We start from the raw sequence: 12,843 nt of genomic DNA on the forward strand, positions 1-12,843 counted from the left end.
GTATAATGTTTTCCATTAAAATTAGTGGACGAATTAACGTAAATTGAATCAAGGATGAAATTGAAAATTTAAGGTTATAATTAATTTTTTAATATATCTATGTGTGTATATATTTATATAGTTTCCCAGTTTCGTTGGAATCTTTTTTTCTTTTATAATGAAGGTGTTAGGTACGTAAAATAATATTTTATTGGACTTTCCCTTTAGCAGAATTTAATAATAAACTAAATTGAATATAACTCAAATGTCGTATATGTTAGCGATTTTGAGGTCTATAGTTCCATTCTCCCTCTCATAGTTAGTTAGTTTTTTTTAAAAAAGAACTTCCTCATAATTCGATTAAAAAATACTAAGGGATGTTTGGCTCACTAATGTGAATTGAGTTGTATAATATATCAACTCAATGTTTGGCCCACCAACTTTAAATATTGGGAGAGTCGAGTTGGTATATTTTACCAACTCATCACAACAATCTTTCTTTCAATGTTTTCAATGGCTCCACCCATCAACCATTGCCTGCGACTATCACTGCCACACTTCGGGAATCAACTCTAAGCTTCAACAACCACCTCCGGTTAAACTCCCATGACCAACTTCAATGACCAATTTCAGGTTCTAACAACCACCTCCGACAACAAACTCCGACAACCACTTTCAATGCCTCCGACTACAAACTCTGATAAAAATCACTTTTAATGCCCACCTTTGAGCAAACAACTTCAACAACCAACTCCAGGTTTTGACAACCAACTCCGACGATAAAACTCTGGCAACCAATTCAATTACCTCTTTCATGCGATCAACTTCGAGCTCCGACAATCACCTCCGACTACTAACTTCAGCAAAAATCATCTTCTATGATCAACTTTGACGACCACCTTCGCGCAACCAACTTGAGACTCCAAAAACCACCTCCCATGACAAATTTTGGCTACCAACTCTAATACTACCTTCATGAAACCAACTTCAGACTCCAATAACCACCTCTGATTAAAAACTTTAGCGAAAATCATCTTTGATAATCAACTTCAACAACCTGATGTAAAAAGAATAGCGGTTAATTGTGTAATTAGGTAATATTCTAGGTTAATTTCCATTTTACCCCCACTTGCAGTAAAACTCTATAAATAGGAACTTTCTCCTCTTGTATGAAACACATTATTCATTCTAATAAAAGATCAACAATCTTGATTCTTGGAAAGAATTCTCCTTTTATCTTCTCTCCAATAGGCTACATCAAATTGGTATCAGAGCAACCGTCTGGGCCAAGATTGACTGTCGTTGATGGAAGATCGAGAAACTCTTGGCGACACCAATCACAAAAGGGAGCTTCGTGAGTTGTGCTCGTTGCTAAACAACACACATCTAATTAGGTGAAACCTTTGAAATTCCAAGAAAGAAAGAAGAACCAAAGATTTTTTCATTTTGCAAGAATGGAATATTACTGACCAAATAAGACATCTAAGAAAAAAATACAACAATTGGTATGGGCAAGAAAATCGAATTTACTTCCAAAAATAGTGTTGGAATTCTAACTCAAGTGATTCCAAAGAAGGATTTCAACATACTAATTTTGTCCATGCTCAATTTTCTCAAAGAATCTATCATTATTCACATTGAAAATTTGATTTTAGTGATTTTGGTGATGTTTCAAGGACAATTTGGGACAGAATAAGAAGGCGACAATATCGAAAAAGGGCCCAACGATCCAATCAGACCCATTTTCAAGATATCAACGTAAAGATTGGGAGTTAGATGAATTAAGAATTATCAAGAATGGATTTTTACAGCCCAAGAAAAATGTTCAAGACTCAAAAATACTCTTTTGGTTATGAAACACAATCAAGAAAGGTTTATTCAAAAGAATCAATGGATGAGTCCTATACCCATCATGAGATTAAAACATATTCAAAAATCCAACAAAATGACTACGTAGATCCCACTGCATTGGAGGAAATAAAGAAAACAACAAAAGAAATCCAACATTCATTGGAGAAAATGACTTAACATATTGATCAACTATCAATTCATTTGCAAAAGTTCAAGAACAGATTGATTTCATATACCGAAGAAAAAAATAAAAGAATCACGGTTGGAAAATTTTCAAATAGAAAATCTTGAAGATAAAATTAAAGAAAATAAGAATTTGGAGATGTTAATTTGGAAATAGTTTCAAGTGAAGAAGAAAAATCCAACAAAGAAGATGGAAAAGAAGTATTAAACACTAAAGAAAAATCAAATAAGAATAACAACACATTGATTGCGTGGAAATGGATAACGAATAATTAAACTGTCAAAGAAGTTGAAGAGAATGATAAAGAAGACGTGATTCTTGAATGATTTTCCTTGGAAGGTGATTTTTTAGTGATTAATCCTTTGAATATGGTTTTAAATGAGCTTGAAGGAAACATCCTTTTGGGTTTATGTCCAATGGAGAAGTTCCTCTTTTGGTAGCAATATTGGACTTTTTTTTATCTCAAATTTATACCTTTGATCATAATATTTTTGTTCAAAATGTAGAAGATTGGTTTGGTCATACTCCGTTGAACAAGTTTATTTCATTCCTTGTTTACTTCATAAATTTTTCTTTTTAAAACTCGAGGGCAAGTTTTCTTTTTAGAGGGGTAGAATGATGTAAGAAGAATAGGGGTTAATTGGGTAATTAGTTAATATTCTAGGTTAATTCTCTTTTTACCCCCACTTGTAGTAAAACTCTATAATAGGAACTTTTCCCTCTTGTATGAAACACATTATTCATTCTAATAAAAGATAAACAATCTTGATCTTGGAGAGAATTCTCCTTTTATCTTCTTTAGGCTACATCACAACCACTTTTAACTATTACATGATAGATGACTATTAAAGTATGTTGTATGGTTGTTGATTATATAAATAATAGTATTTTGTCTACATTAAGTACAATATTTATATGTAGAAATTTATAAAATATATTTTTATTTACTTGAATCCGCATATCAAATGAGTGTTAATAATAGTTGGAAAAGTATGGTTGAATAGCCAACAAGAGCGTAGCTGCATAGTGTTCATACTATCAACTACGTGGTCTAAAAAATAATAAAAAAATTGATATTTGTTCTCTGGTGATCCTCCAAATTTAGAGGAATTAAAGATAAAATTGTTGAAGAAATGTGGTGACAATCCATTAGCTGCTAACATGATCGTAGAGATTCAATTAAAAAATCATGACAAAGTAAAAATACAAAATAACACTAGGAAGAAGAAGAAAATGAAGAAGATTCTTATGAAATTCATGAAGAAAAATTAAAAATCAAAATTTTTTATTTCTCTTCGGTTTTCCATTTTATTTAACTATATTCCTGCAAGAAATGTAATGGATTAATTGTTGTTCATTATCCAAGAAAAAGAAAGAAAAACTTTAAAAATTAAAATAACAAAATTTGTCATCCATATTTTATTCAACACAAATATGGATAGAGTTATTAAATAAAGAAGTTTCAAAACAAAAATAGTAACTAAAATATAAATATTTAAATTTAAAAAGATTACCTAAGATATTCAACTTAACATAAGATATATGAACTTATACCAAAATAATTTTCCACCTCAAAACAAACATATAAATTCTACGAAGATATGAATTACATCATATTTCAACTTAGTGTATCAAATAATCCTCAATATTTTTCTTTCTTCGGCGAGAGAATGTAATTTAAAAAAGAGAAAAAAAATATTAAATGAAAAGGGAGCAGTGGTTGTCCCACTCACGTTGTAGTTTGGTTGACCAAAGAACCGACAGTTTTAATTTTGAGGGATCAGTGTTCACTCACATTTTCACATTACACCAATTCAACCAAATCCACCTCTCTTTTCCTCTTCCTTTCTCAATTAGCGCCCTTTTTTACAGAAATCAAAGAAGCAAAAAACCCTCAGAAACCCCATTTCTAAGCTCTTCCCTTCCCTCCCGATCCAATTTTCAACATCAATCACATCATTTCCTTCATTCAAATCCAACAAACTCTCAATACAAAACCCATCACCATGATTTTAAGAAAACCCACTTCCAGATTCATCCTCCTCGCCTTCACCCTTCTCCTGTTATTCGGATTCTTCGCCATTATTATTAACTCATCTGAAACCAACCCAGCTGAAAATGACGATGATGATTTCGAGGGTCTCGAGGAATTGTTGGCATTGGATGAAGAAGAGGAAAATCAGCAGCAGGATGGGGATAATTTGAGGACCTCAGAAGCAAAGGTATTGACTAAAGCACAGAGGATAGTTCTTGAGCTTAGCAATGATAATAGTGAGAGAGTGATTGAACAAAATGAGTACGTTTTGCTTCTGGGTTATGCCCCTTGGTGTGCTAGAAGTGCAGAGCTTATGCCCCAATTCGCTGAGGCAGCCAATTCACTTAAGGAATTGGGAAGCCCCATTTTGATGGCGAAGCTTGATGCTGATCGCTATCCAAAAGCTGCCTCTGTCCTCCAAATTAAGGGGTTCCCTACACTGCTTCTGTTTGTTAATGGGACTTCTCAAGCTTACACTGGCGGATTCACTTCGTAAGTAGATTTTTTCTCTGTTAATACTATTTTGATATCATGGAATAGTATATTGCAAATGGAAACTGATCTTATGATCTAGTTATATAATTGAAAGCTCTCTTGATTTTTTTGAATTGGCGTTGTTTTTCCATGTATTCAGGGAAGAGATTGTGATCTGGGTGCAGAAAAAGACTGGTGTACCTGTTATAAATATAAACTCTTTGAACGAAGCTAAAGAATTTCTTAAGAAGCACCACATGTTTATTGTTGGTCGGTTTGAGAAATTTGAGGTTTGTTATTTCTCTATGCATCTTTTATGTGTATGCTTTGTTTAGAAAAGTTGGACAAAAATAAAAACAAACCGCCATGAGAACAGAATTTTGCATATCATAGGAAAAAATAACTCCGAGCAAAAATAGCAAATCATGTTACAGGAGGTTAACTGCCATACTCCAAAGGGGTTCGTTCTTAGGTTATGATTTTGAGCCTAATGAGCCAATCTTTCCACTGGCACCTTAGACCCCAAAATGTCACATTCATGTTTTTGGATCCAGTCAAAACAAAACCTCGGTTTTGAAGTCCTTACAACTTGGTTGGATTACGTAGGAAGGGTCCTATGGCGGTCTCATTTCTCTTGAGAGGAATAGCAGAATCTTTAGAGTGGTGGAGAGGTACGATTAGGAGCTTTGGGGGGCAATTTGATTAACCTCCTCTTTGTGGGTGTTTCTTAGTTCAACTTTTCTACTTATCAGCTCGGCATCATTCTTTTAGATTGGGATCCGTTTTGTATTTTTGTTACAGTGTTCATTTGTTGGTGAGCTTTTTTCTTATGCTAATGTATGTACTTTTATATGCTAACCGAAAGCATGGTGTCTTAACTCTTGTTTAAAAGCTAAAGACGGCCTTGAGGCTTTTCCTTTCAATAATTGACACTCTATTATGTAATCACCTTTAGGTGTTTAGGGTTATCCCCTAATTTCATTTATCAATGAAATGTTTCCTTTATCTAAAAAAGCCTTGAGGCGGGATTGAGATGTAAGCCTCAAATAGTAAATTAAGAACCTTTTACAAATCCTAGATTGGTATGACCAAGTATTGATAAACGTGAAAGATATATACAAGCGTAAGAAAAAAATTTCACACCTACAATCTTCACTTAATCTAAATTCTAAAAGGATATCGTTATCATCACTACTATAAAATTTTACCTTCAATGTTTTCGAAGTCACATCAGTAAAAGTAGTCCTAGTTCACATCCTCACAACTTAAACCTTAATATTTTTTGAAGAATTAGGCAAATCACTATTATTTTTCTAATCATTAGACGAGGCGTAGAGATTTTAAGCCTCGGTGTGTTTTCACAAAGGTTTAGCCTCTTATGATTTATTGGCAGAGTATGTCTTGAGGCTAAAAGTTAGAGTCTTGCCTCGAGATGAGCCTCAAACTTTAAGTCCCAAAGCTTTCTAAAACATCTTGTGATCAAGTTGATGGTTTGGCATGCATCCTTGGAAAACTTCATAGTACTTAAAAATGTTTTCCGGTGTTTTCTTTTCTCAAGGGACCTGCATATGAAGAGTTTTTTAAAGCAGCCTCAGATGACAATGAATTCCAGTTTGTTGGGGTGAGCGACATCGAAGCTGCAACGATCCTCTTCCCAGATATTAAACCCTCAAACAATTTCCTTGGACTGGTTAAAGATGAGGAGGAAAGATATACAATATATGGTAAGTTGGATTTATAGTTTTAAAATTTTATTTTCTGTTTGATATATGTCAATATATGAATGTATGGGCTATATCTTGCATGCACCTCAGATTGATAGTAAAGTGGATGTTAATATCATTCTTCTTGTATTTTGCAGAAGGAACTTTTGAAAGGGAAAGGATATTGCATTTTTTGGAGCATAACAAGTTTCCATTAGTCACTAAACTGACGGAAATGAACTCTATTCGAGTTTACTCCAGCCCTGTTAAACGCCAGGTTGGTCAACTATCTCTTTGAATTGCATCCCTTCATGTAGATCTCTAAATTTTTTGCATCTGAATTTGTTTTTTTTTCTTTTTGGGTTTATAATTAGTTGATAAAGAAAAATTTACTCGTAACCCACCTATAATTATGCACTTTTTCTAATTTGTTGGGTTACCTCCTAAAGTTTTGTAATCAGACAACATTTGTTACCTCCTAAAGTTTTGTCTCACACACACACACACACACATTTTCTTTCCTTTCATATAATGTAGGTGCTCACATCAAGAAACCTAAGAAATTTCCCCTCTGCCTCTACTCAAATACACCTGATATTCACCTGATATTTCATATAATGTAGGATTTTTTCATAGCGTTGCCAATTAACATAGACAGAATCTGTTTTATAGGTTGCACATAGTATCTTTGAGGCTCTAACTGGGGTGTTGCTTTAGCTGTATTGGTTGATGTTCGGGGAAAGTTCCTCAAAGTCTTGGGTTTAAGACTCCAGATCAAAACTTAATTAAATTCCTTGATGTCCCCTGTGGAGGAAACATGAGTGGAGCGTGCTTGATACCAAATATTAAAAAAACAAAACAAAACAAAAAATTCAACAAATGTCTACCTGCTTCGTTCTTGGTGCTCATAGAAGGCAAAGAATTTTTATATAGTACATTCAAAATTCAAATCTTAGATTTACTGCAGTCGATAATCTATACAACTTTGACACGAAGCATTTACTACTTGGATTGTCAGAATCTGCTCTAGACAAATTGTCTAATTTTCATTTACTTGCAGGTTCTCATTTTCGCTGAGGACGATGAGCTCCAGAATCTTCTTGAACCCCTTCAGAATGTTGCAAAAAAGTTCAAGTCAAAGGTAAACAAATTATCTAATCCTTGGTTATCAAAGTCACTCATCAGTCATCGCATTGTCTAGATGAATGTTGACATCTTCTTCTGACTGCAGGTGATGTTTATCTCCATAGACATTGCGAATGAAAATCTCGCAAAGCCCTTCTTGTCGTTATTCAGTCTTGAAGAGTCAGACAGAACTGTGGTTTGTATTTTATTTCAGCATCTTTTGACCAACCAAAAAACGTAAAAACTGGGGAGAATCATATTTTTAGCGAAATCTATCTCCTAATGCACTTTGTATTGGCTATGCATCTTTCAGGTTGCTGCTTTTGATAATGGAATGAGCTCAAAGTTTTTGTTAGAGTCAGATCCAACTCCGAGCAACATAGAGGTAAAACTATTGTTCTATATTTTTCTTTTCTCGTCTTCAGTAAAATTGTTTTCCGGCAGCTCATATGGTTCTGTGAATTTCCATCTATGTAGGAGTTTGGTAGAGGCCTTTATGATGGTACTCTGTCTCCTTACTTCAGATCACAGCCAATACCAAATAATGTGAGTTCGTTGTGAATTTGTTTTGGATCATAAATTCACTCATTTCAAGTACCACAGTATAGTTGTGTGAGTTTGATTTCGAGACATTCAAATATAAGATCGCTGCTGTTTTGATAATTCTGTTGTTGTGATTTAAAAAGGAGGGAGCAAGCATTCAAGTAGCTGTCGGAAGGACATTCGATGATCTGGTTTTGAAGAATCCCAACAATGTTTTCTTGGAGGTAATGAATGAGTTCATAGGAATAAAATCCCCTTTCTTTCTTTCTTAAAGTTAGCCTCTGAGGTAATAAGTACTTTATGATTGAAGAAATTCTTGTTTGTGAGTTCTTATAATTATAATGTTGTGATCAAAATATTATGAAACAGGTGCATACCCCATGGTGCATCACCTGCGAGACAACAAGCAAGAATGTGGAGAAATTAGCTAAGCATTTCAAAGATTTTGATAACATTGTTTTTGCCAGAATTGATGCTTCTGCAAACGAACATCCGAAACTACAAGTCAGTCAGCTAACCACTCTTATCATTATTACCAATCCGACACTTCACCCCATAAATCAAATCCTAAGAGTTTGGTGTCTGTTTGCGATTGAGCAGGTAGATGATTATCCAACCCTCCTGTTTTACCCTGCAGCAGATAAATCGAATCCGGTTAGTAATAAACTCATTGTGTTTTAAAGACACGTTTTGAATAACTTTTCAAGTACTTCAGAAGGGGTTTTAAGCAATAGCAAAGTCATTCCAAACAGATTTAAACTTTTGATCTTTTGTCCGAAGATATAATATTTAAACCATGTCGAAGTTGGCGTTATATTTCTTTTGGTGAACATATGTTTGCAGATAAAGCTTTCGAGCAAGGGAAGTTTGAAGGATTTGGCAAAAAACATTTCCAAATTGCTGAAATCTGAAGAGCAGGCCCGTAGTAAAGATGAACTATAGAATACAAGCTTTTAGATTTGAAATAGAATGCGACAAGGAAATTAGAATTTAAGAAATTTTCTGAGGTCTCAGTCAAGATAGATACAGAGGCAGAGGCAGTGGGCAACACTTGTTGGAGTTTAAATTTATAATATATTACGTTTTCCTTTTTTAATGTGAGATTTTACTAATTTATGTTGTCTTCAACACATAATGATTCATGTAAAACACATCTTTGTTAATTATGATGTGTTACTGCTTATCACTAATATTTCCTAATTTTTCTCCTTATATTACAATATCAAATTTGTCTTTTTTGTCCATAGACTGTCTGTTCTGAATAAACCTCAAATTTAAAAAATATTTATTCATTTTGATTTATATATATCTTTGAATTTTTAATTATATCTAATATATCTTTAAACTCTCGATCAGATTTAACTATAAACTTAAGTTGGGACATTTATATTTTGAAGTTATATTTGAGTTGAGAAGATGGTAATTTATTAAACAAAATAATGATGGCAAAATACAATCTTGACCCAAGGTTTAAAAAATGGGTGTTTTTTGGTCTTCAAAAAATAAAAAATAAAAACCATTGAGGTCTGAAAAAATCTAAACAAATCCAATGCTTGCCAGTTAGTCAACCACACAAAATTACATATTCTTATATTTCATACAAAATTGCCCGAAGCTACTATTTGGCTATCGCAGTTTGATAAACCATTTGATTTTTTATTTTTATTTTTAAAAATTAAACTTTTTTTATTTTTATTTTTAAAAATTAAACTTATTTTTTCCATATTTTTATGGATTATTTACCTTTTTTTTAGTACAATTGTTAAATTTTTAATCAAATTTAAAAATAAAAACAACTTTTTGAAAGGATTTAGTTTTTTAAAACATGGACGAAAAGTAGATAACAAAAGAAGAAATTTAGATATAAAAGTAGCATCATAGACTTTATTTTCAAAAATAAAACAATTACCAAACAAAACCTATATAAAATTTATACTTGGACAAATAAACCGCATATATTTGGGTTAATAATGATATAGGTAAAATACTATTTTGATCTTTTTTATCTAATTTTAATTCATATATTTTCAATAAATTTTAAATTTAGTCCTACAAAATTAATTTTGATATTTTTTAGTAAAAATTAATTATTAATACGATATGCCTTCAAAATTTATGAAAAAAATATTAATGGATAAGAAAAAATAAAATAAATTAAATAATAAACTAACTAAATTTAAATTTTAAAGATACAAATATTTTGAAGTGAAACTAACATTCAGCTACAAAATATAATAACGAAAATGATATTAACACTGTAACGCCAAAATGACTAAAGGAGCAGACTCAACTACAACAATGAACATACTCAACTATAACAACAGTCTATATGTTGTCTAAGTGATTAGTATCTATTAATTAGATACTAATCTATTAATGTCTATTAGTGATATTAGTATATTATGAATGATAATAATGTGTCAATGTCAATTAACGATAATAGTCTATTATTATCGGCTAATTATCAATGGATGATAGTAATCTAGATTAATGATAATACATAATAGTCTAAATTAATAATAATAATCTATTAATATCTATAATTTATCCATGTAGATGTATCAGTATCAATAGTCAAACATCGTCGATCAGTGTCAATAATCTAACATTGTCCATCAACGATAATGGTCTAGCAGAGTGTTCGATCCGTGATAATAGACAGTGTCGATGAGTGATATTTCGTGTGTATATATATATGATAGAAACTCTAAAATACACCAAATTGATCGGAAAAACAAAATCAAGAACTCATCTCTAGTCTCTCTCATGTATACTCACAAAGAAGGTGAACACAGAAAAATTCAACCAGGAATTCTCTAACTCCCAAATTATTCACAATCAACAACCAAGAACAAGAACCCCATTAAATTTAGCGACCTAAATCCAACTACAGAAATTCAAGCAAAACCTTCGCCTAAAATAGGTTTCTCCTCTTTGCCGCTCTTCTTCTCCTTGGCTTCATCGCCGATCTCCAATCCTTCCAATCCATCTACCACACAAGCCTTCCCTCTCCTCTCCTCCATTCCCCCAATAACGACCTCGTCTCCACCAATTTCAGGCAATTTCAATCCCTTCTCCGTCGCGCAAACCGCCGGATCGTCCCGGTCCGGCAAGATGCCGGTGACGACATCGGTAGGTAGTGTGGAAGTAGGGGACCATGGATCATCGTCGTCGGAGGGAGAAAGAAGGGCGGTGGCGGTGGATTTGACCGCGGAGGCGGCCTTGAAGAAGGCTTCGCGAATGGAATCGGGAGGAAGGGCGCAATCCTCGAGGCCGGCGTCTTCTAGACGGGGAGGGAGGATTTGATCGAAGATACCTGGATTGGGATTGTGTTGCTCTGCTGCGTCCATGGCAATGAACAAGAATGTAAAACCCTAATTTTGGAAATTGTGAGATTTGGGATTTGGCCGTTGGATGGGTTCTTCTAATAAATAAAGAGGAAGAGCCACGTGGTGATTATCCACGCACACGCGTGTGATTGAGTTCTAGTTAGAAACGAAAATTTGAATACATCAACTAAGACTACTAGGAAGGATGGATATTAAACCTTCGACATCTTAGATCATGATACATGTTAATGTCACTTAGTCAAATTCATTTTAGCAATTATAAAAGAAAAATTAAGCTATGTTGATAATGCATTATAGATATATATTTCATATAAATAAATTATATATATCTTTTGGCTTCCAAAGCTAGAGTAGAGAAGACGTTGGCTAACCTTCAAGTTTAGAGAGTCCTTCTAGAGATTAATTGGCTCAAGACAGTCTTGGAAAGTAGGCCCCTCATCCAATAGGCTACTAGAAGCTCAACTCTGATACATCATGGAGTTAGTCGAAGGGCAGAGGTGGAATTGGGTGGATAATTCGAAAATATCAAGGGTCTCTTGTTGGGGCGTGATTCAAGGTGATGTACAGGAGATAGCCAGTGAAAGCTCTTGAAGGTTTGACAATGTTAGAAGGCCTTAGATGCATCTACAACAAGTTTTTAGAGTGCTTACCCATTTTGGAGGTCACATCGGATTCTTTGGAGATTATTAATATCCTTAACAGGTGAATGTTATGAGGACATTCTTTTCTGAGAATATTCTTTTCCTCGCTCCTCAGGTGAATGTTATGATGCTTTCTTTTTGTAATAGAGCTTGCAATAAGGCTATCCATGCCCTTGTGACGATGGAGGACTAGCTTCCCTCTGATATTTTTTATAGTATCTCTTCCCTGAGTGAAGGGTCAAAAGAGCTTTTTTGGTGTGGACCTTTTTCGGACAAAGTATCCTCCTCTTTGTTAGAAGACCTTGGTTGGGTGTATTTAGTTTTTTTTTCTCGTGTATTAATATACTTTCTCTTTAAAACAAAAAAAAAAAAATCAAAATGAAAATTTAAAAACTTTGTTTAAAAAAATATTATTTTATCTAAAATATTTGAAATAAATAATAAATCATAAATTGATTTTTGTTGTGAACTTGAGGAGTACAAAGGGAACATGAGTGTCAATAAAAATATTAAAATAAATATAATATAATAATAAAATAAATAAATATTAAAATAAATTAAACATAATATATAAATTAACAAAATATAAAATAAGAAAATACTCTAAATTTTCTACTTTTTCCAATTTTTATGGAATTTGCCCAATGTCCGTTCCAAAACCTATCAAAAACCACTATTTATAAGCAATTTGGCAAGTAGAAGGTGGATTACATGGACACTAATAATGTGTAATGTTGAGACACATGGACAACACTTTGGGAAATAAGAACATGGCATATGGTCAATGGACACTAAGCATACACATCTAATGGGTATTTATTATCATAATATTTATAATGCTCCCTTAGATGCCTATTATATATATGAAATATGTCTCGTTAAAACCTTACTAGGGAAAAATCCAATGGGAAAAAATCCTAGCGAAGGGAAAAGAGTACATATTTCATATAATTTATAC

General features: G+C 33.1%; 2 protein-coding genes across 2 annotated transcripts; one reads left to right on the forward strand and one right to left on the reverse strand.

Moving 5' to 3' along the window:
• The first annotated feature begins 3,799 nt into the window (after positions 1-3,799).
• On the forward strand, positions 3,800-9,138 carry LOC120083708 (protein disulfide isomerase-like 1-6). The gene is made up of 12 exons (XM_039039859.1): positions 3,800-4,541; positions 4,684-4,813; positions 6,082-6,247; positions 6,385-6,503; positions 7,287-7,367; positions 7,458-7,547; positions 7,665-7,736; positions 7,829-7,897; positions 8,038-8,118; positions 8,264-8,398; positions 8,495-8,548; positions 8,738-9,138. The coding sequence occupies exons 1-12, from the start codon at positions 4,021-4,023 to the stop codon at positions 8,834-8,836; spliced, it is 1,617 nt and encodes a 538-aa protein (XP_038895787.1). The 5' UTR covers positions 3,800-4,020; the 3' UTR covers positions 8,837-9,138.
• A 1,422-nt stretch (positions 9,139-10,560) lies between these two features.
• Positions 10,561-11,312, reverse strand: LOC120087668. The gene has a single exon (XM_039044523.1). The coding sequence runs from the start codon at positions 11,242-11,244 to the stop codon at positions 10,792-10,794; it is 453 nt and encodes a 150-aa protein (XP_038900451.1). The 5' UTR covers positions 11,245-11,312; the 3' UTR covers positions 10,561-10,791.
• Positions 11,313-12,843: the final 1,531 nt, after the last annotated feature.

This window comes from Benincasa hispida, chromosome 1, assembly GCF_009727055.1.
Source record: "Benincasa hispida cultivar B227 chromosome 1, ASM972705v1, whole genome shotgun sequence".
Taxonomy (NCBI): Eukaryota; Viridiplantae; Streptophyta; class Magnoliopsida; order Cucurbitales; family Cucurbitaceae; genus Benincasa; species Benincasa hispida.